Source organism: Centruroides vittatus, unplaced genomic scaffold, assembly GCF_030686945.1.
Source record: "Centruroides vittatus isolate TY-2023 unplaced genomic scaffold, ASM3068694v2 contig_9, whole genome shotgun sequence".
Classification (NCBI taxonomy): Eukaryota; Metazoa; Arthropoda; class Arachnida; order Scorpiones; family Buthidae; genus Centruroides; species Centruroides vittatus.
Genome location: NW_027122589.1, coordinates 125835 through 151600, shown reverse-complemented (window position 1 = coordinate 151600; position 25766 = coordinate 125835). Strand labels below are relative to the sequence as shown.

General features: G+C 28.8%; 1 protein-coding gene across 2 annotated transcripts in view; it reads left to right on the top strand.

The window, feature by feature from the left end:
• The window catches only part of LOC136983965 (polynucleotide 5'-hydroxyl-kinase NOL9), a 53792-nt gene extending 37099 nt beyond the window's left edge, over positions 1–16693 (top strand). For both annotated transcript variants that reach the window (XM_067280861.1, XM_067280862.1), the window contains exons 9-14: positions 3112–3322; positions 4764–4871; positions 9928–10042; positions 10118–10184; positions 14292–14428; positions 16172–16693. In XM_067280861.1, the coding sequence (XP_067136962.1) occupies positions 3112–3322; positions 4764–4871; positions 9928–10042; positions 10118–10184; positions 14292–14428; positions 16172–16219 (686 nt within the window). In that variant the 3' untranslated portion in view covers positions 16220–16693. The remainder of the gene's footprint in view (positions 1–3111; positions 3323–4763; positions 4872–9927; positions 10043–10117; positions 10185–14291; positions 14429–16171) is intronic.
• The last annotated feature ends 9073 nt before the right edge of the window (positions 16694–25766 follow it).

Here is a 25766-nt window from a genome sequence, read left to right as displayed (position 1 = left end):
TTGACTTGACCTGGATATGTTGGATTCCATCCTTTATCATATAGCTGTCCTATATTATCTTGACCAAATCCATAGCGGGCATGAATAAAAAGCATTTTTGCAAGAGAGGTTAGGAAACCTAGAAATTCATAAAAATCTGAAACATTGTGTGTGAAAAAAAATCAAAAGTTAAAAACAAATTTCAGGTTCTATATAAAATTTAATAAATAAAATATATGTTTAATTACAGAAGTTTATTGACTACTTTTTACAAATTAACAATCTGAAATTGTCCAATAATAATTCAGCCTGCTAATATTCCATGAATTGGAATTTGTTTGGACTTGTCCTGGGCATGTTCGTTACATTTTTTCAGATTTTTCAATCCATTGATTGATTAACATAGTTTAGAACATGCATTATAGTATCCTTATACTAAGTAAACAGCATATGTAAACAGATCAGAAGCATACAGCAGTGTGCACTGATATGAAATGTACAGGAGGGTCTAATGATGTGTTCACTTGTTTATAATCGATCAGCGCCACCGTAACTTATCCGTTACAATTCCCAGACAAGCACCTGTTATCAAAGAGTTGACCGTTACGATTTGACCGTTACGAGATTGACGGTTGCGATTTGCGCTGATCGATTATAAACAAGTGAACACATCATTAGACCCTCCTGTACAGCAATGTTTACAATGCTCAGATCATACATAATTTACCTAATTTGGGAAAATACAATATCCAGTGCTACTCTAGTCTCATAAGTGGCAGATTAATGAACCTTCTACTATATTTAAAATCAATTTTAAAATTTATAATAGTTTGGTTATCAAATATAAACAAATATAATTTGTTCATGTTTATAAAGAATTTAGATAATTGTCAATGAAGATATTTGTTTGTTTGTTCACTTTGTATTGAATATATTTAGGCCATACGACCAATGGCTAGGAAACTTGGCAGTTACATTTAAATACTTCTAACTTACATAATGTCATACATACCACATCAAATTATTGATTGGATTTGTATATATTGACTAATTTCTGTCTATATTTGATTGCTGGCTTTACATGTAGCACCATCTATTAGAAAAAAATTTAACAAAATAATTAACTAAATATAATTCTTACAAAAAAGGGTATAATTTTAAAAAATATATATTATATTCACTGAATTACTGCAACAATGATACAGTATGAAATTGATGTGCCATTATGCCATTACTGTAACATGTAGCACATAAAACTTGGAGTGTAGTAATAGTTTTGCCCCTCTACATTGTACTAGCAATAGAGTCATGCTAGTTATGTATCTAACTCTGTTCAAGGGAAAATTTTTGAGTTGAAATAACATGACTTGTGGTACAGTTTGGAAGTTCATATATAGTTAATCTGGTCCTCTTTGAGTCTTGACTTCATCTATCTAACTCTGTTCTCGAGATTAAGAAAGGACAGAGACAGACGGATGACAGTGGAAATTTATAGGTCTACAATTTTTTCTAATTGCAGCCCAATAAGTACATTCCAGTAACCAAGTGGATAAAAGTCCGAATACTGGTGGTCAGTCGTGGGTTCACGCATGGCCAATGGACTGGCCTCATGGAGTTTTCTGGGTTTTCCTCATATTAGTAACACCTAAATAGGGTCAGCTTGCTTTACATAAAAGTCTTTCTGGGATGCATTCTCCTTGGCAGATTGCTCACGTGTCATGTTGCTGTAAACAAATAAACCAAACCAATTCTAATAATTTTTCTATAAATGTGATATTTACAAGGATATACTTAACTACCAGGAAATCTGGACACCCCATCTTCTCTCCTGATTTCATCTTCCCTTATTAACTCATACTGCTTAAAGATATGCTAACGTTCAGCCAAATTAATATAAATGCAAAGATTTTAAGGCACAAAGTAGAGCTCGAAATCTTTTTTTGTGCCAATGTTTATTTTTCTGATTTATTATTATGGTGACATTCCTTCATTCAAAATTTCCTGTGGTTGTAGTCTGTGTAATGTACACTATATTCACATGTTGAATCTTACTGTCAAATCTACTTCTCTTATTCCACACTGTTCTTATGTCACAACTTTCAAAAGTTTCCTTTACTTAGTTGTTTTTGCTGAGCTTTACTTTTTCAACTTGGTTTCATCAGTTTTGTTTTTGTTTTTGTTTTTGTTTTCATGGGATCACATAAAAGCAATTATTCTTGCATTTTTACAATTTTTTTTATTTAAACAAGTCTTATATGAAGTCTTTCAGATGTTAAGGTTAGCAACTTCGATCACATCATGACCTATCCAATATGGATCACTTTTCAGGTATTAATAGTAGACTGGTATTAGTAGTCATTGAGCATCCTCTCTTCCAGGAGGAGGTCAACTACTACTTTTGGTCAAATTAACTTTGATCTCCTTCCACAACAGTCCCTTCTTTCTATTGAACCCATTAGTGTGATGGCATTCGAATAGAAAAATTACATAATACAAAGTTACCGGTGAGCACAAAATATATTTCAAGTGGTTTCTGAGGGTGCCAAGTTTAAATATTTGGTCCATTTTTCTCAAAATTTGATTTGTTGTCAGATTACCACTTGAAATTCAGCTGGGAATAGAACAGTTTATTAGAGCTAACATTAGAAAAAATATGATATTTTAAAAAATTTAATATATCATATTTTTAATTACTGTCTACTTGATCAATGACATTGTGCCATTTCATACCATCTGAGTACCGCAATAAACAGGACAAATTTATGTAAATACAAACATTATCTTACGTAAGGGTTTATCATACCGAGTGATCAATCTAACACATTTTAAACATTTTCTTCACAATTTAAAAAATTTTTAAGATAACCTTTGTAGTTATATAAATCAAATACTATACTATAATATAGTAGAAGGTTAGAAGTATAAAATAATCTAATAATCTTAATGTTTGTACTTATTTTTTGCCTGGGCAATGCCAGGCTTACCTGTTAGTTTTATATATTTTAAATAGTATTTAAAATTATATTAATGCATTTAAATTGAGAATATTTTGAGATTTCATTATTGTATAATATATTTTAATAATTATTTTGTTGAGAAACTTTTTAATTTTTAAAATTTTACTTCTTTCAGATGTAGGAATAGCACTTCTTATTGATATTATCCATATTACTCAACCAACACACATAATTCAGTTATATCTTGAAAACACACAATTAAACTATCCTACGTTAACTGCAGATTATGTATTTAAAACAGATGGATGGAAATTTACGAAGTCAGTGAAGTCATCATTAAATTATTTATTAATAGAAATACCATCACCATCAAGTGCAAAACAAAAGTTAGTATATAATAAGACTATACAAATAAAATAATATAAATGTTTTAATCCATTGAGTCCAGATTATCTGACTTCAATGAGATTAAGAAAAATGTTGGATAATTCAGGAACAATGGGAAGGGATGAAACAAATTGAAAATTTAACAGAAGCTCATTATAAATATGAATTAGTAATTATTGACTATTTTGGCAACAAGGTAGCCTAATAGGAAAGGTCAGGTCATTCTTGAGATGTATTTCAGAACACGGAAGTGACTAAAAGGTGATTTTTTTTTCAACACTGTTTTCAATTTTAATTAATAATAATTCAATTGAGTCATTTTATTTCTCTCGTTTACTTGCTGTATTCCTCCAATATTAAAACTGTGTTAAAGAGAAAATATAATAGGAAAAATAAAACAGTCATAGTATCGTGATACCAATATTATTTACAATTGAAGATGTACAAATAAAGCTATGCCCTTGACCACATATGATATACTGAAATAAGCAGCACTACACATGCAGAACTACAATACAGTAGAGAGTCGTTTATCCGAAAGTTTTCCAGTCGGACTGTGTCATGCCGAATTGAACGTTTTTGATACTAGATTACCTTCTAAAGTATAATTTTTTTCTTTTTATATTTTTCAATATATTTATTTTGTTTGTACAAAATAAAGAAATAATTTTTAACGATACAATAGCCTCGATTATTATTATAAAAATTTTCGTTAGGCTTAAAATCGACAAAAATTCAACACGAAGCGACACGCATCGGAGAAAAATTCAACACGGAGCAACATGCAATGGAGAAAATTTTCAATATCGGACAGGTTAATATATTTTTTCGTACATAATCGGTTATCCGAACAACCCCAGTTTCCAATTGATTTGGATAAACGACTCTACTGTAACTGCAAATGACATGGCAGTATTGAATAACAAGAAGTTAGATAATCTGGACTCCACTATATATATATATATATATATCTTTAAATACTGATCTAAATGTATTAATATATATTAATTCTTTTTCAGTAAATATGTATCTGATAGCTTTAAATATCTTTTTTCCTGTAAACATTCTTTAGTGATATTAAATATAATTTCTTACTGCTACTGATAGAACCTATAAGAAAATATCTGGTAGATTTAATCTTCCTTATATTTATGTTTTTATGGATTTTAGCAATAGTTTATAATAAAGTTGTATGAGTTATTACATTTTTGATATTTTTTGAATTTTTTTGCCAAAATGTAAAGTGTTTTTTAGAAAACATTGTATTAAATTTTTAATATATTTTCTTTTCCTATCAAATTTGTAGAGATATTGAAGATGTATACAATATTAAAAATAATGAGAGCTGTGAAATTGCCATAATATAATATTTATTTATGATGTAATATTTAGAATTTTAATTTTTATTCTTAAAATTTGCTTTTAAAAATCTGTTTTCAGTGTTATAGCACCAAAGTATAGATCATTAGCTATGCTGTCATATTTAGGCCAGTTACAGATGAACTTTACAATGGAAATTGAACCTATTAATTCATTCAGACCATATGTGTAAGTTAATTCATTCAGACTCAGTTATTTTAATTAGTAGTTTAGTAACTGTTCAGTAAATAAATAAACTATTTATTATTTATATCTTAAAATTTATTGAAAAATATGACATAAATAGAAAAACTAAACCAGCACCTGATCACTCGCTGAGAGATATTTATTCTTAACACAAACGTTTTCAATCCAATCAATGGATCATCATCAGGTAAAATAGAACATTACAAAAAATAGAACAACAAGTTCAAAATACAAAAAATATAACGGCTAACCAATATGTAACTAACAGCACAATAACGTTTCGAAATATCAAAAAATTAATAAAAATGCTGCTAAAATTAAAAATAAAATAATAATATATAACAAACAAATAGTGTATACAAAATATTAATACTTCTGCCTTAATAAACAAATTAATAACACTAAATGTTAACACTGCTTAATAAGCTGTACAGAGTTTTTCATTTAACAATACATATTAATAAAGCTACTGCTCTTATTTGAAGTTTACAACTGCAAACTTCCATGCGGAAGGAAGTCCCTCGGCATCTCTTGCGTTGATGCAATTCCCTTTAAGCTTGCTTTTATAGATTTCTAATTTTTCGGCCGTTCTTGCCAAGGTCGGGGAGTGTATCTGTTTCAGTATATCTGCTTCATTCCATCTTACTATTGAGCCTTCCGTTTGTGCCATTTGTGACAATACTGTGGCATTAGAACCTTTTCTAACATCATATCTGTGCTCTTTTATCCTTACCCCTAGGTTTCTGGTAGTAACCCCAACATAATCTTTATTTATTCCTAACATCTGATTCTCGTAAGGAATCTTATAAACGCCGGACCTATCCTCTTTTTTAATTATCCCTTTATCATTTCTAAGAATTCTGTACAGATTCGGAGCTCTTTTTAAGATTATCCTTGTATCCTTTATATTTGCGATTTCTTTCATAATGCTTCCTAAGTGTTTGTTGTACGTAAATTTCGTGTATGTAGATGGACCACGACCACGACCAGGTACTGTATCAGTACTAACTTCTAATTTATTGATAATCCCCTTTAACACATTCCTCTTGTAGCCCAATGCTTCTGCTACCTGCGTGATTCTTTCTATTTCTGCATCCCTGTCTATAACACTTTCGCAGTATAAAAAAGCCCTCCTAACTAACGCTCTAAACGCTGCTAATTTATATTTATAGGGATCGTTAGAGCCAGCCGGAATATAAAGTGGGCTATGAGTTGGTTTAATAAATACCCCGGTAGATATACGTCCCTCTCTAAACATAACCTTAATGTCCAAAAAATGTATCATAACAGAGCTTTTTTGCTCTAGTTTTAAGCTTAGGCCATCTTCATTATCATTGATCTTGTCAATAAACCTAGCAATTAAACGATTGCTTTGCTTTTCCAAATTATGAATATATCATCAACATACCTTTTGTAGTATACGATGCTGTTCCTGAAATTACGCAAAACTTTAACCTCAAGCCTACTAACAACAAGCTCACATAATAGCCCAGAAATTGGGCTTCCCATAGGGACCCCTCGGCATTGCTTATACGTTTGTCCTTCAAACGCAAAGAAGGATTCGCAGCAAACGAGGTTAACCATCTCTACCAACTCATTAATATGATGTGCTAAAGCAGGGTTTATTCTGGTCAAATAATCCAAAAGTGCTTCCACACAGGATTCAATCTTGATAGAAGGGAACAAATTTTCGTAATCCAATACAGTCCCAACTTCGTCATCAACTAAGTAAACCTCTTGTAGTTCTTTGACTACCGTTACCGGATCCTTAGCCACCAATTCATTGCTTTCCATCTTGGAGGAGATATACTCATGCAACCTTTTTTCAAGGAGAAACGTAGGCGCTTTTCGTTTTTCCACAATAGGTCTGATTTTCTTGCCTTCCTTATGAGTCTTAGCAAAGGCAAATAATCTAGGGGTCCCTGGTCTAGGGTTACGACATTTTACTAAAAAAGGTAAGATCTTCGCCAGTTTTGATCCTCCCAGTTTTCTAACCCTTCTATCAATTGCTTCAACTATGTTACTATTTATCTGAATACAATCCGTTTTCCTGATATATTCCTTCAATGCTTCATCGTATGTAGGTTTTTTCATCACAACGATCTGCTTGCTTTTATCTGCTCTTGTTGCGACTAAGTTGTTCTTTTTCAGCCATCCCTTAGCATAAGCGATGTCTTTATTATAACCTCTTCCTTTCCTAGTTTTCTGATTCTTTAACACTGCTTTCCAACATATATAGTCTTTGTCAACAGGATCTAACCCTATGATTCCTCTTTCAATCTCCTGGAGTGTTGTTTCCCAAATCCCAGAATCTTCGGGGACGAAGTTCAGGCCTTTATTCAGAATCTCCTTTACCCTATTAGGTACTTCAATCTGGTCCCATACTTCGTAATTTGTAACACCTTTTTTAGTACCTTTAGGTACCTGTTTGTAAATGTTCCATCTCATCTTCTTAAAGCTACTGCTCTTATTTGAAGTTTACAACTGCAAACTTCCATGCGGAAGGAAGATACACTCCCCGACCTTGGCAAGAACGGCCGAAAAATTAGAAATCTATAAAAGCAAACTTAAAGGGAATTGCATCAACGCAAGAGATGCCGAGGGACTTCCTTCCGCATGGAAGTTTGCAGTTGTAAACTTCAAATAAGAGCAGTAGCTTTATTAATATGTATTGTTAAATGAAAAACTCTGTACAGCTTATTAAGCAGTGTTAACATTTAGTGTTATTAATTTGCTTATTAAGGCAGAAGTATTAATATTTTGTATACACTATTTGTTTGTTATATATTATTATTTTATTTTTAATTTTAGCAGCATTTTTATTAATTTTTTGATATTTCGAAACGTTATTGTGCTGTTAGTTACATATTGGTTAGCCGTTATTTTTTGTATTTTGAACTTGTTGTTCTATTTTTTGTAATGTTCTATTTTACCTGATGATGATCCATTGATTGGATTGAAAACGTTTGTGTTAAGAATAAATATCTCTCAGCGAGTGATCAGGTGCTGGTTTAGTTTTTGTATTATTTTCTGCTGAGCATGCTGTAGGTTGTTTATAATGACATAAATAGAAAAAAAATTTGAAGATAATATTTTTAATGTTATGACAAGCACAAGTAGGGTTGTCAAAGAGCTTGTATGGAAGTCTTTCTTTTTTTTTTTTTTTTACATATGAAATATGTAGAATGTTTCTTTAAAGTAATGATTTTATGTTTTAGTAAAAATAACATTTATTTATAGGGGTAGGAACAAGTAAGGGCTGAGGAAAAGTTTACAGCTCCCCACCCTGAACATAGGAACAACTATTAAAAACGTTTAAGTAACAATTTAAAAACTTGGCCAAGCTTTTAAATTTTTACTTAATTGTATTAGATTGTGATTTTGGCAAAATTACCAGATGATGCTGTTTCCAATTTGAGTTTAATTGCAGGGTGGAGCCTCCAATAAAAGGTCATCTCTGTATGTAAAAATTATTTTGGACCATCACTGGTGTGTTGAAACAATGGAAAAGGAAAACAAAAACAAATTTTTTAAATATTAAAAATGTTTTAAAATATATGTAGAAGGAAGGAAACTAAAATGTCTTCTAACATCCGTTCTGTCTAAACATCAGGAACAAACAGTCTTCACTGGCTTATTGTCAGCGAACTTTTAACTGTTTTACATAATTGTGAGAGGTGTAGCTTCCAATAAAAGGTCATCTTTGCAAAATGAAGGCTGCCTGTTCTGGATGATTAGACTAGAAGACATTTTAGTTTCCTTATATATATATATATTTTAAAATTGAAATATGCTGTCTGACATTTTAAATTCAAATTAAAAATGTTATTAATTGTGATATTGTGAATTTCAGTTTTGACTATCTAAACTATGTATATTTTTTACATTTTTATAAATCCAATCATCATAACTGATTGCATTATATAGATAATTATCAATCTTTTAAATGTAGACTTCTTAATCACAATGTTTTCAATAGGTCTTTTGCCATTGGGAATAACTATCAGTTAAAATATAGAGAAATAGGTTCAAATTTTGATTAGATCCTCAAATCTTTATGGTAGATTTGATTGGAAATTGTCATGCTTGTTTCTAATCATCTGGAATTCCCACTCTGATTAAACTCATAATTGGGCATGTAAAAAAGGTTATCTTAATACCTTCAAAACAAAGTTAAAAATAATTGTTTCTGGTATGCAAGAATGTGCCATGTGCACTGACAAAAAATTTACAATGTAAAAAACAAGTGATTTGGTATGTGGGAGAGTCAAAAAGTAAGTTGCAATTGGCAAGACTTTTTGTTGATAAATGATATTTAAATGAAATCTGGTGGCAACATTGGTAATACTTCTGGCTACAAGGATTTTTCAACTTAGCTGCATAGGTTTTTAGTCATAAAAGGTGTTGTATCATTTGGATGTACTACTCAAATTGGAAGTTCATGCAGAAATTCATTTTTTATGAGCAAAAATGTGTAAACACACTGAAATTCAATGCCAGTTGAAGGTAGTGTATGGTGAGAATGCTTTTTCATGACAATGCCACACCTCATTCAGCAGGCATCACAAAGTCCCTACTGGAAAAATTCAAATGGACTGTATGGGAACATCTTCCCTACAGTGTACACCTTGCATCTTGTGATTTCTTTGTGTTCGTCTCCAAGAAAAAGGACCTTTCAAATTGCTGATACAACTCTGATAAAGATATTGCACATGTGACATGAGAGTGGTTATTGCACATTGGATGGGAATACTTCCAAAACAGCTACAGTAGATGGCAACCTAATTGCCATCCACTGTAGCTATAGCTAAATTAGTCTTTACAGCTTGATAAATAATCCAGCAGTTTGGCATGTCTAATAGAATCTGGTTGATGTTTATGTTGTTAACAACATTTATGCCAGAAAATAATATTATTGTTAAATTTTACTATAATTTATACAATCAATCTTTCTTTATTATTTAATATATAAATAAATAATAATAATAATATAAATGTATGTTTAGATAAAATTTTAACTTTGATTATTCTTTAACAGTATATCTTGGTCAGCTATTTCACTCTATGTCTGTGATGATTATGCACCAAAAAATCATATTCTTTATGCTTTTAATGGTAGTTGGGTAGCTTTGTGTACAGTCACTGATCCAGAGGTAAATTTGAAATGTGCTATTTTTTTATTTAGTTTATTTTAATCATTTTGGTAATTTTTTGTTTTTCAATTTTAGTTTTATGAAACTGAATTTTCATTTAAAATTTTGAAGCAAGCTAATAACAATATATGCCATGGATTTGGTATGTCTATTTTATATATATTATGTAAGATAATAAAATCATAATGATATATTTTTATATTTGCTCTAATATTTTTTAAGATATGATATTGCATATTATCATTTTCTTGAAATAAAAATAATTGTAGTAAATTAATAAGATATTCAATTGAAGATGATAGTTTTCAATTATGAATTTTATGTATAAAACAATCTCAACTATTTTTGAATTTTTTAAGTTATTAAAATTAAACAAGCAAGAAACACTAAGATAAAAGTAAGAAATAAATTTAATTTTTCTTGACTATTACTTGGATACAATTTGTTAGTGATTCTGATAAAGGATGGAAATTAATGCCAATACATAATGTTCAAGAGTATTTACTAGGTTGTCCTGTAAGTTCTGCTAATAGTATATGATCAATTCAGTACACTATATATAGGACAGAAACATACTTTATTCAGAGAAGTATAAACCATTACACTGTATAATCTTTACCCACCTGTCAGCTAGTAGTGTGATTTGCCTACAGTACCAGTTCTTGGTCTTGGAAGCAAAAAACTCACAGTATGTCTTGTAACAAGACACTGTGAGTACAGTTGTATACTGTGATACTGTGAGTATATAGTTAGATATAGTTTCTGTATCAAACTATGCCCTTGCAAGAAATGCTATAAACTCCAGAACAATCTATAATTAGAGGGTGCAATAACTGGGGTATATACTGGGTGGGACAACATAATGAAAAGATTTGGTTTTTGCAACTTTGTCTGTCTACATCAATGCACTGGAGCTTTCTTATACTGCAACAAAACTCACTTTTGATTGATCAAAGCCAGATACAGGCAAACCTCAGGTTTTGAACTTAATTCATTCCTAAAAGTTGTTCAAAAGCTGATTTGTTCTAAAATTGAAACAAATTTTCCCATAAGAAACAATATAAAATGGATTAATCTGTTTTCGACCCCCAAAACAAAACCTTTGTTTTACCTTTTTAGCTGTATTTCATGCATAAAAATGTCTATAAAGACAATATATTATTATTTTATCTATATCTATATTTATTCCATGTATATTAAAAGCTAAAAGGTTCCCTCACCACCAACTAAAACAGTAACAGAAACTAACACTTTACAAAGAAGTACTATAAATAGAGACTCAACTCTGACTGCAAGCATGAAATACAATGAAATCAATCAAAAAAGATAACAAGTACTTTATCCTCACTTCCCAAAATATTATGTTTCAATTGATTTTATTTAGATTTTAATTAATTAATTAATTTTGATTTTATTTTTAATTTTAGTTTCAGTTTTGGTGTAAAAACCTGAGTTTTAATTATTATTATTATTTTTAGTTTTAATTAATTAGCTACCTAATATTAATAAATATTAAATTAAATATAATACAATAATATATAATATTATATTAATAAATTTTTGTTATTTAATTTGAGTTTAGCACCTTTAAACCAAGATTCTTGGATGTCATTTATATTATGCGAATGTCAATTAACACTGTCTTTATTAATGAATTTGATTTAAATTCAATTGTGGCATATACTGAAAAGCGGAAGTAGTGTCTTACCCATATGTGCATTGAAATCTAATTTGAATAACATCATCATCAATGGTTTGTGTCTTGACATCTAATGACACCAGTCAATCTCACTGCCACTAACTTCTGAATCAATAGTCCTGTTGTTGATTGGTCAGGCTGTCAACTTTCTTTAACACAGGAATTATAGGGAGTTGACCAACCGTGTGTCTCTACTCTATGGTTTGCTCTTGCCAAGTAGTTTGTTCAGCAACCAAGTTATCGTGCTGCACCTAGGACAAATATGGTGTTCAAAATTTTGTTTGTAAACCAAATTGTTCAAAAAGCAAAGCATTCAAAACCCAAGGTTTGACTGTGTTTTTTTTTTTCTTTTTGTGCACTTTATCATAGACAAACTCCAATACCATAAACAAGGTGTAAAGTTCTCCATCCATTTCAAACCCCTCTGGCATCAATTCAAAATGGATTTCACTTTCAAAATTCTATTAAACATACAGCATAAGTTTCTTAGAAAAATCTCTCCTGTCTTGTGCACAATACAGCCAGCCTCTGAACCTTGGTTGAGTTTATGAGGATCATATCTGGGAGATTTTCAGACACTGGACATTCTTTTCAAGTGACAATAGTTGAGTAGACTGACATATTGACAATAGGTACTAGTATGTCAATACTCATACCTGGAGTTTTCTGAATAGCATCCAAAATTACAAGCTGTATTATTGCAAGGTGTTGGTCATTCAAAAGGTAGTATCACTAATGTAAAAACATTTGCTCTACTGCATCAGGATGATTCAATCAACAGTTTTCTGTCCTTCTATCATACTAATTTCTTCTGTCAACTTAGTGGATAGGCCTTTTTTTATATAAAATATAGCAGTTTTACTGTCACATATTCTCAAACAGATTAATTGGAGTGAGCACCATGTATCATAGGATTGTACAATCTACATCATCACTTATTATTTCATGGAGGTGATGTGTGTGCAGGAACATCCCATGTTTGAATAGTTATGTAGCAGAATTAAAGGGATAGCCTGGCAAAAGTATTTTTATCTGTTATGAATATATAAAATAGGAGGAATTTTTATCTGTTATGAATATAACAGATAAAAGTTCCTCCTATAAAGCTGATTGAAAAGTTATTTGCATTTTACATTTTTTTTTTTTTTAGTTGTATTATGTCTATTGAATATAATTTGAGTGTTAAATGTAATAAAACCTAACAGTTCTATATTTTGTAATCAATGATTATAATATATAGCTGATTATTTGCATATGCAAAATATTTTCTTGATTTTTCTAGTGTTTGAATTAAAAAGTTAGATAACTCAAAATTTTGATAATTCCAGGTTTGAAAAAATAGTTATATGCAAATTTAGTTTTGGCAGTATCAAATTTTATTATCATTTGTTTTCTAATTTAACATTTTAATTAAAGTAACATAAAATTATGCACATTCTATCTTTGGACATCATAAAAATATTAGCATGCAAATAATAGAATTATTTGGCCATCTCTACTACACCTGTGAAACACGTGACAATTTTTTGCAGAACAACATGTATGTATTTTATAAACCTATAACTACTTTCTCTTTTCAAAACATGAGAGATACTACAGTAGAGCATCGATTATCTAACCCCTGATCAACTGTCACATCAGTTAACCGACCGCGTTCTAGTCGGCAAATTCAAATGTCCACTAGTGGTGTGGCGCTACAATATTTGGCTATGTCTTGGCTACTTTAATATTATTTGTGTTAAATTTTTGCGTGTTTTAGCTGGCAACACTGACTCGACCATGAAAGAGATGCCAGTATTTAAACAAGGCTTAATTTTATTTAACAATGATATCCAATTGCTGTTTTTAAAATGTGTGCGAGATTTAGTGGCAAAAAACGAGTGTCAGCTGTGAAGCAAAAGAAAATTTTGGACTTCTTTTCTAATGTATAGGCCTATTTTATGTAAAATATGTAACACGAATATATATATTTTTTGTTTTATATTTTTCAATATACAGTACAGTACTGTATTTATTTTGTGCAAAATAAAGAAATAAGTTTTAATGATACAATAGCAACGATTATTATTTTAAAAAAAATTTTGTTAGGCTTAACATTGATGAAAATTCAACATGAAGCAGGTTAATTAATTAATTAACAGCGATATACTAATATACTATACTAATGTATTTTTCCATACTTTTCAGTTATCCGACCAACCCCATTCCCCAATTCAGTCGGATAATCGATGCTCTACTGTACTTTCAAATTATCCAAACTTATACTAAAAAATTTTAACTGAATTAGTTAAAAGCACAGCTAAACCTGCTATTAGAGTATATATACATAAGCAAAATTTTAAGAAAAAAAACTATATATTCAGTTTATAACAAAGTATCTTTTATATTTTAATTTAATTTTATTTTGATCTTGTTGATTAAATCAATAAAATTAAGAGTTTTTTTACATCGTAATGCATTTGGATGTTAAAAAACAGTTGTGGATATTTAATAAACTTGAAGACTGAAAGTGAATATATTTTTAAATTATTAAAATCCTTTTCATTTTAGGTATTGTAAGAGGAATAGATCCTAAAAAGAAACTATTTTATATAATAACTCCTGAGCCCATAGAATCATTGTATACAGTAAATGCATTATTAAAAGGACATATTAACTTACCAGAAAAATTATTTAAATCACAAAATGTAAGTAAACAAGTAATTGTATTATAATAATTTTTTCATTAGACTAGTTATATAATGGATATTTCATTTAACATTTAAATCTGGAGTATAAAATATGGTCTTTTGTGTTAGATTGTCATAATTTTGTATTATGATGATACTTAATTCAAGAATGCCTAGAAGAAAAAATAGGAAAATATAAAATTTATTATGGTAGAAATGCTCATTTATTATTCACAATTATTTTTGTACAGAGCATTGAAATTAATCACACTATATTACTTTTGCTCAGTACTGTATTTTGAAATCTTACATTTACTTTTGTTTGAAGGCAATTTTACATTGATACATCTTATTCTTTAAGATGAAATATTGATTGTTAAATCTTTGTTATTGTAGGTTCTTTAGAAATAAAGATTTAACAGACAGACAACCCCTGCATATACAAATTAAAAAGCAAGTAAACTGTTTAATATTAACCAATGAAAAACCATGAACTGACATTTAGGATTGTCTAAATATTGTATAAAGTAACTGTCTGAGTAAACAGTCATATTATGATGAATATTTCATACACATTAAGCTTTAATCTCTTCCAACCTTTGTAGGTTTCTAGGAGAATGGCATAGCTGCCTCATTGGATATTATATTCTTAAAAGTTGAGAACAAATATATCTCATTTTAAAAAATAGGTCTGATTGTCTGTTACTGTTAGTAATTATATGAGTGCCCTAATTTGCACCTGGGACAAGATTCATTAAAGGGGAGGTACAATACACTCAAAATAATAGAAATTTCTATTTCTGACTTGAATTTCTTTGAAAGAAATAAAATTGAAAGTTAAGTTGAACTATAGCATTCCTTGATTTTGACAACAAGGAGCATAAATAATGTATCTACATAAGATGCAAAATGGAAATAATTTTTTAAAGCTACTATTTTACATGTTTTGTTTAATTTGATGAAATGTGATATAAGATAGTTTGAGTTGAATTGATTTATTACTGTTCCTCCGAAATATTAATTTTTCCGCTTTCAGAATGATGTGCAATAATCATAGAAATCTTGATTCCTATTTTGCAAAAGAAATGACCAGATTCTTAGTCCCCAGTATCTCTAATGGTCGGATATCCCATTGTTGTACATTCGTACATTTTAATTAATAACTTAATTAAAAGAAAGTATTATTTTAGTAATTTTACATTTCGCCATTAAATTCCTGGTTAAAAGTTGTCCGTTAGGCCTCTTTTTGGCTATATAGACTGTTTCCCTTTAATTTCTATTTTAAACAGACAGACACATTCAGAAATTATATAAGATTATGCAAATAATTTGTCGTCTCACCCATCTGATTGAGATTGTTATTCATCAAATTTATCTGAAGTTATTAAAAAACATCAGTGTTTTGAAACTATTTCCTCTAGTTCACATGTCCTTTTTATCAATGTTAATACATTGATAAAAAGCTGTTATAATTAACAAGTTATATAAGTTGTATTATTAAATATCATCAATGTAATGTGATTTATTATTATAAAAAATGAAATATAATAAATTTATTTGTAGACATATTATGTACAACTTCTATATATGGAGATCAAAAACAAAAATATTTCCCTTAAAAAACAGGGAAGTGTACAGTAGATATTTAGGTGATATGTAATACCTCCAACTGTCTTGATATACAAATGCATACTTTTAGACTTTTTATAATCATTAGAATAATTAAGATTCTATTTATACATAATTTTTTTTTTATTACAGGGAAATAATATTCCTTATATGAATCAAGATATAGAAATAGATGTATAATATGAAGGCATTTATTGTACAGAAAGAAAACTCAATTTATTTACTCTGTATGAATAAAAAAAATTGAATTTGTAAATTATGATGAAAATATCAGCAGTGAGCATGTTTTTGTAATTAATTATTAATATATAATAATGAAATCAAATTTCTCTTACAAAAAAAGGAAAAAGAAAATTTTTACTTCCTGTAATCTGAAAAGTTTTTCTAAATGTATATGTTGTTTACTGTTACTTATAGTGTTTATTATATTTGTAGGTTAAATCTATATAAAGTATTTTAATTCCATACTCCTCTTAATGCCTACAAGGCATTCAGAGAAGTGCCTCTGGGGCACTTCTCCACCCATCATTTTTTCAGCTAGACTGTCACTGAGGACAGCCAGGGAACATAGTCTAACATATCTAGATCTCCAAAGTGTCAGGCTGATGTCTTTGCTACCTCAGCCATATGATCATCTTGATTATATATTGAAAGACTATTGCTTGGCAGTTATAAATATATCCGTAAAATAAATTTAGTCTTTCATTTGAAATGAAACACATTTCACTTGTTGTTATCAAGTGTTACATTTTCAATATATTTGCTAAATATTGGATTTGAATTTTTTTTTAGGAATACAAGCTTAAAGAGGATTAAACATTTTTGCTGTTTAATTTTATAAATATATTCCTAGCTCCCCAATACTAAAAATTTCTTAAATTTGAACAGGATTTTTTAAGAAGCTTTTAATCTTTATTATACATTTAACTAAAATATCATTCTCTCAATTTCATTAAATAGCTTTCTTACAGATTCAAATTATATTGCCAAATACCTTAGGAAATAGAAACCATATTTTGTGTAAAAATTGATTCTTTATCACCTGTAATAATTTTTATTAAAAGAATTTTATTTGTAAGAAACATAGACTTCTATTAAGACCATTGTTTACTGTGCTCACTTTTATAAGAACTGATTAAAAAATAAAACAAAACCAAAACTCTTCAAATCAGTGAGAAGAAAAGTATCTAATATTTTGTTTATAATATTTGTTTAATTATTAAACTATTATAAACTATTATTAGTTTAAAAATAATAATGTTTAATTTTCGATAATTTATCAAAATCACAATTGTAAAACCTGTTAATTTTGATATCTTACTGAAAAAGCAAGTAAACTTTATACATTTATTCACTTGCTTTTAATGTATTATCTCTATTAGAAGTCCACTGGGCTTAAACATTTTCTGAAACATAGGCTTCTATTAAGACTTATTATTATTTACTATGTGCTAGACATTAGATTTTTTGCTGCCTATATATTTTTAAAAAGTTGGTGCAGAAAAATAGAATTTAGCAGTTTATAATTTATAAACAAGTTTTTCTAAATTATAATTTCATTGTTTCAATTAAAAATAGCAGACTGTATTATACACTATAAAAAAAAAAGTTGAAGCAAAATTGGTTCCTGGTGATTGGACAAAACGGATATGTGAAGACATTTTAGTATTCTTCAATGTATATATTTTTTTAAAAGTGTAATTTTATTATTTTTACAAAATGCCTCCCAAACAGATGCTTGCATTGTCGGTGCACAGGGACTTCCTGATCGTTATTTTTATCTGGTTTTAAGTAACTCTGTATGAAAACATAGGTTCTTGATTGTATTTCTTTTTTTATGGAAAATTATTGCAAATTTGATCCCTACTACTGCTGTGGCTATAATTAATTCTACAATAAATTAAGGCAGTTTTTGTACTATTATGGAATTCTAGAAAAGACTAATGGTATTTAAAAACAATTCGTTAGAATGTGCTGTTTATTTTACATTAAAGTAAGCAGTTTAAGAAAAAGAAAAATGTAGGGAGGAATAGTCTTCTAATAGGGATAGTACTGTAGTTTTGCTGAAATCTGTCATAGTAGATTATATATTCATTTCTTCATATAGTGGTGGCATTCTTGCTCTAATGGATAATCATGTTCATAATTTCAACATTTTTGCAAATTAGTGCATATTCTCAATGCAAAACAAACATGGAAGTTAAATACAACTTTGCATTTCATGTAAGAGAATAACAATTTACACTAATTTCAATGAATATTTACTTATCAGATGCATTCATATATTACATATTGTTATTAATATGATCGTGATGATGATAATGGACCATTTAATTTACATGAAATTTATCATTTAAAAATTTCAAAGCTAATAGTATGCTTTTTACTGACTTATCATACAGGAAACGTTGGAAAGGACAGGAATGAATGTAGACTTTATTGATATTAGTTACAAGAAAAAGCATTTTGAGTGTCATACCTCTCATCAGCTCTGATCTCCTTAGTAGTACCTAATATCGAAAATATTCCAAGGTGTACCATATTACAAAAGATTGATTTACATTTACCTGTATTTATTGTAGATGTTTTTTAGTTGTATTATTTCTAACACATTATGGTCCATTTCTATCTGATGATTTTCCATATTTATAATATGGCAATTTTGCTATCACTTGAGATAAACCAATAACTGGTATTTTACACATTTACTAATTATTATACATTAATTTTATTATAACATTGTTTAAAACAGTTTAAATAATTTTTTTTACATATTTCATAACGAATTATAATTTTTCTCATAAGAAATAATGGAAATAACTCCAATTTTATAGAAATTTATTTAAGGAATAAGCTACACATCAGAAAAAGGCATTTGTATTATGTGAAATAAGAGGAAATTACTAGTAGCTTTGGCATTTCAAAAAAAGCAAGAAATGTAAAAACAAGAAAAAATCTCAGAAATAATTAAATTTCTATATTATTACTATTAAATTCTCTCTCTCAATTGGATAACTAATTTTTAAAAATGGATGCTTTAATGAAAGTGAAGTTCAACTAGATGATTTAAAATCATTTCCTACCAGAGTAGCATCTATATTAGTCTAAAGGTACTTCCTTTTTGTAAGGAGCTTATACACAATTGTCATTATATTGTGTACATTATCAGTTCCACATCATAACTATATGTAATGACAACGTCAAATTGGTGCAAAAATGTAAGCTATCCTGATAAACATGCCTATATTTCAACTTCAGTCAGATATTTTCAATACAGTGGCTGTTTTATTAAATTATGAACGAAAAATAAATACAGTAACAAACTAGTTACATGAGTAATTAACTGAAACCGATACTAAAGCAATTCATATGACATCATTTCCTGTTGGAACTAAATATAAAATAGCCGGCAGATATTTATCACCGAATACTTTAACATTGATTCATATAAACAATTAAATATACAAATATTTAAAAAATTTAAATGTAATATTACTATTTATCTAAAATATTTTCTGAATTAGTTCTGAAGTAAACTAATAAGTTTCATCCTAAAAATTAGAGAAATGACATATATAATTAAGAATGGTGAATTAGATTAAACAAGAATATGTTCCTGAAGTTTGCTCATTATCCTAATAGACAATTTGCAGGAGGATAGTTAAATATGACAAGAGGAATTTCTCTACGGTGTTAATAAGATCATATGAAAGAGGGAGACATATATTCCAGTTAGAGAATGGAATCCACATCATCTGAGTGAAAGTGTCTTTTTACATCAAGCATCATTAATTTAGGATTATGGCTTATATAAAAACAGGCTTCTAAACAATCGGAAATTAGTGTTAGACTGAAAATTAAAATGTATAATTTTTTTATTTAATGCCTGAAGCAATAGATTAATAACTATGTTAAAATTATCGAATTTCTTTTTGAAATCAAAATTCCCAATTTTAAATACCACAGTTCAATAATATATATAAGGGAAAGATTCTGATTCTTTGTATTTTACCTGATAACATTGCAAAAGAATTTGGGAAAAAGATATAAATCATTACTTATACAAGTTTCCAGATTAATTCTCATTACTTCATATTTTCCTGTTAATAGATTTGAACTACATATCTTACTTTCCCGGCTCTATTACTATATAACAAAGGAAAAGTGGTAATCGGTCAAAAATTGACCTCCCCCTTCCTCAGAATTTTACACTTTTGGACTCAGAAAGCCTTGAAACGTCGAGAAATGAAAAAAAAAATTGGGGTTTTTGTCTGTGAAAAACACTTTTTCATGGGGAGCACGATTTTGTTCATCGTGTTTGAAGCTTAATTAATAGAACTCCTGTGCTTTTTGTCGAAAATTTCTGAAATTTTGCAGGGTGATTTGTGTTTAGGGGAATTGATGCTACTAAATTTTGATGGTTATGGGTCGACGGGGTGGGTGATACAGGAAGAGTTGTCATATCTCCAGCAGGGTCGGACTTAATGATGATGATTTTACTCATTATTAACATATATATTTTTTTTATAAAACTCATCCCTTACCCTCAAAATTAAGCTTTTGGCCACTTTATAATGATTGAAAATATAAAAATTTTTTAAAATAAAATATCACAACAGATAGTGCCACACACGTAGTTTTAAATGTTGCAACTCTTCGCTACCTTTTTTAAAAATATAAACCAGCTTCTTATTTTAGTCTTCAACCGTTTTATGTGATTTTAATTATTGTGCTTACATAATATATCAAATTATCAAATACAATGGACTCTGCTTTATGACCGTTCGCTGTCATCTTCCATTTTTACAGCTGATATAATTTTGTTACGATCATTTGATGTTTCGTATTTAAGTGTTTGTCTATCTGGTATTATGTAATTAAAACCACATTTCCTGGAACATAATCTCAATTTACAATTGAACTAAAGGAAACTGCGGCTCGCTTAACGACGGTTTTCCAGTAATCAATTTGGTCAATGAAATGTAGTGACCTATTTTCGATGTTTAATTGGTTTTGTTTTTTAAAGAAGTTTAAAAATAGTTTTATCTAAACTTTGAAGTGCTAAAAACATCAGCTATAATTTTAAATAATCTTTAATCTATCATAATCAATATACTATATTTACGTTATTCACTTTTTTAAATGTCATTTGTAAGAATAGCGTTTAAAAAATGAAGAGAGAATTTTTCAGTTTTTTATATGATAAATAATCTTTTCCAACAATTTAAAACACTAACTTCGCAATGATTTCTTTTTATCTAAATTTAAATGATAATCATCAAGAGTGATGTAAGAAGAATATAGACTAGGGGTGATCAGTTAGACGTACTGTACTTCGATGGATTGATGGGATAATCTGGTAAGGATGGGTGCCTCCCGTGAAGACTTTCTATGAGAAACTATTTAAGTAATAGACACGTGAAGAAAACCCGGAAAATTTTATGTAGCCAGTCTAATAGGCGCGAACCCACGACCAACTCCTAGTGTTCACTGGTTTTATCACTAGTTGTGGTGTAAATGTGCTTACAGAGCTTAAGTCAAAATCGATAGGAGCCGCTATAGTTGTTCTCAATTATATTAAGTTTATTTACTGATGTAGTGTGATTTAGCGCTTCTAACACATTATTTCATAATTTTTGAAAGAATACATTATCTAAACTTTTCACTCAGAATCTCTGAATGATCAGGTATGCCAAAGTTCGGAAGCCACGACCACAGTCTGAATCGTATTTGCACAATAGCTAAAGCTGCAGCTTAGGGCTTCGCGTTACGAGTCTATATCTTAGGGCCTCACATTTTTCCACTATTTGGTGAAGGGAAAGGCCTGTTATGTGTTATAGCTTGCAGTCTTGTTATGACCCCAGCTATCGTTGATATCATTGACATATTCAGAGATGTTTACATCTACGACAACGATTTGTATATTTAGGTCATCGTATTGCCTTTTCATTCACTTTAAGCCGATGCTAATACGCGGTATTTATATTTTTCACTTATTCATAATCAATCAGCGGAATTGCAAATATAATTATTGTGCAATGTATACGGTTTATATCTTTAACCTCTTGTACTAAGAATTGTTTCCGCACTGTAAATATTCATCTGACTTCAACCTCGCGATTATCATTTATTTCTTAGTAAAATAATACTACAAAGTTTGTTTTAAATTATCAGAAAAACTAAAAATAACTATTAAAATATTCAAAAAAAATGATTTTATTGTAGTCGTATATACGTGAAAGGATCAGTAGAGTAAATATGCCGATATAGGAAATATTTATGAAAATAAGAAATTCTCTATTGCCTTTATAGCTGCCAGCTCTAAAAACAAATTTCAATTAATATTATCACTAATAATATATTTTTATACTAGAATTCTTAAGATTGAAAAATAATATGAAACAGTATTAATAATTCATAAGAATGAGAATATGTCTGATTGACGATATGTCACAGCACTTTTACTAATATTTTAATAAAGAAAGACCACTGAATATTCTATGATTAGTTCTTATACTTCAACGTAAAGAACGAATTATAAATAAATATATATATTACTACATTGGAGAAAATTGGACAATTTCGCTTACTTGGATATCTCGAAACAGAATGGAATTGTGAATATCTAATTGATATGGCCAGGTAGAAAATGTCATTATAAGTCTATAGTCTCCATCACAGGCAGAGTTTTTCCTTTCATTCGTATGTTGTTTTCGAGGCGATCTCTTAGAAAATTTTGCAAATTTAAACTGAGGATAAGTACAGTACATATTTATTTTAAATTGTTAGTTTTAATCTTTATTTGTATAAACTACATATATTTAGCTTAAAATTGTTGCTTTTCATTTAATTTATGATATGCTGTTAAAGCCAACAGAGAAAAAAGCATCAGAATCTAATATGGCGATGATGGGTAATGATGTCCACGGTAGTTAAGTACAAACAATCAGTGACTTTAGGTGATATTTCACTCGCTTCTTGTATTTCAAACAATACTAAATGGCAAAAATTGAGCAGACATAATAAAAACATTTACAAATTCTAATATCTACTCCATAAAATCACAAACTAGAGGCTTTAGAAAGCGAAAATCTAAGAAGACCCAGACGAAAGTGCAAAAATTGGTCACACAAAGACTGCAGAGGTGTAGAAACACCAAATAATTACAAATGTAACAATTGTCGTATGTAAGTCTATCTTTAAGTGAAATTATGAGTGCCAATGACTAACCACTGAGCAGATGGTCGGACATTCCCGTTCGATGGATGGCATTGGAAATTGATTAATAAAATTTTTTAAATAACTTGTATGTAAAGTAAATAAAACTAAATTGTAAAGAACACTTTAAACTTATATTTTACTAATAAAGTTTTAATGTTTGTATAAATTTGAGTGTGTTATTTTCGTTTTCTCTTAGGTACACGGCATTACCCTACTTTCCCCTGTATATACCCCAATATTCTAAATATTGTGTAAATGAATAAATACAATACAGTATTATATATAAACTTTTCCAATCAAAACTGCTATTGGTGCAAATCAAACAACTTTTCTATACTTCATCTGCTGAAAGACTGTACGATATTTTTGACGATATTAAAAAATATCGTCAAAAATACCAAATAATAGAAATACTTGGCATGAACCAAAACTTAAATTATAAATCAAGAATTGGAGACTTATCAAAGAATGAAATGTATAAACTAAATAATTTTTTACCCAAATTACCGATATATTTAACAACGATGTTAGTAATCATGACTCAGAGAATGATAATCAACAATAACTTCTTATATGTATAAATATATTTATATTTTTTTCTTCAATATATGTGTAATAACTAAACTAACATATGATGTACAATAAGATATTACGGGTTTCTTTCATGTTTAAATAACCCCCCTGTAACAAGGATTTTTTTCCGTAGTACAATAAAGAATTGATTGGTTGATTGATAAATACAATACAGTATTAATTTTTAATGTTGCCTCCCCATTCTTTTATACTGTTGAGAAATTTTTATTTTGTTCCTGTTCATTTATACTTTACAATTTATGACAATTTATACTTAAATTGATCAGGAACAAAATAAAATTTTAATATATTTAAAAATTATATAAAATTTCAAACAGAAAACATTCAGCAGTACAGTTGATCGATAATAAATTATGAATTATTTAATTAATTAATCTAAACTGCATCGCTGTTTTCAAGTAAATTGCATGAAATGAATCGAATCATTACATATAAAATGTTTCATTGATGATTCAGATAATTGATAATGAATTTTCTCATACATCTCTAACTTTAATTATTATCATTCATTGAAAATCATTAAAATAACAAGAAATGGCAAATTAAATGAGAATTGAAATATATTATAACGTATCTTTTTTTACGATTAATTTATTCTTATTCAGTGGGATCTACGAATATCAATTAGAATATATGATTGGAAATTACGTTCTAATAAAATCAAATTCTGTTAAGGAAAGTAATAAGCATAATTAATGTTTCCTAAATGTTTTTAAACCTCTGACTCACACTTAACAAGAAATCTTTACCACAGACAAGCAATAAGAATCTTGTTATTTTAATTGCTAAAGAATAAAAATCCAGCAACGAGTTGCTTAATTTTCCCGGCAAAATTTGATGGCGCCATCTGTTATGATATTTTGTTTAAAAACTTTTAATATTTTTAACTATTATATAGTGGCTAAAAATTTAATTTTGAGAGTATGGATGAGTTCTGTAAAAAAAATTGTAAATGCTAAGTTCGTCTCTACTCGAGATACGACACACAAACCCCGTTTATCTCCCCACCCCATCGACCTTTAACCACTAAAATTTAATAGCAACAAACACCCTAATACACAAACCTCCCTGCAACATTTCAGAAATTTTCGACAAAAAACACGGAAGTTATTAAGCTTGACAGAAAATCGTGCCACACAAACATACACACATACACACTGACGTCCATACATACAAAAAAACTCCCAATTTTTTTGCATTTCTTAACGTTTGAAGGTCCCCTGAGTTAAAAAATGTAAAAATCTTGGGGGGGAATCATTTTTTGATCGATCGCCATACTTTTCCTCTTATATATAACAGCCGGGAAAGTAAAAATGGCACGGGCTAATCTGATTTACTTTAGAATTATATAAATCCTTAAAGTATAAACAATTATTTTTCTTTATTTTTAAATTAAAATATAAACTACAAATACATTTTTAAGTTTTATTTTCTAGAATGTTACAAATCTCCATATTTATGTTTAGAGTACAAATATATGATTTTTTAAAGTAAAAATTTAATCTATTTTCCCCTTTATTTTTCTTTTTTTTTATTTTAAAGCCAGTTCCTAGGCACTGAACTGTACCGTTCAATGTCAACAATTCACTGCACTAAAATTATACACACGAAAAATTATGTACACAGCTGATGAATACTGTAACAAAATAATATAACAGACATTATAAATGACTATTTTTCGCGTGCATTTTAAAGATTTAATTAATTAATTAATTAATTAAAGAATAAAACTGTATTATATATGTTTATTATTTAGGACAGGTTTGTAATTATTGCGATTTTTAAATTTAAAAAAAAACAACAAAAAATCAGTTCATATTATTGCTCAATTTCGATAATTACAATTTATGCAATGAATAACAAAACAAAATTATCGCAGGTCATCAACAGTGTCCTGTTTACTAAAATGACA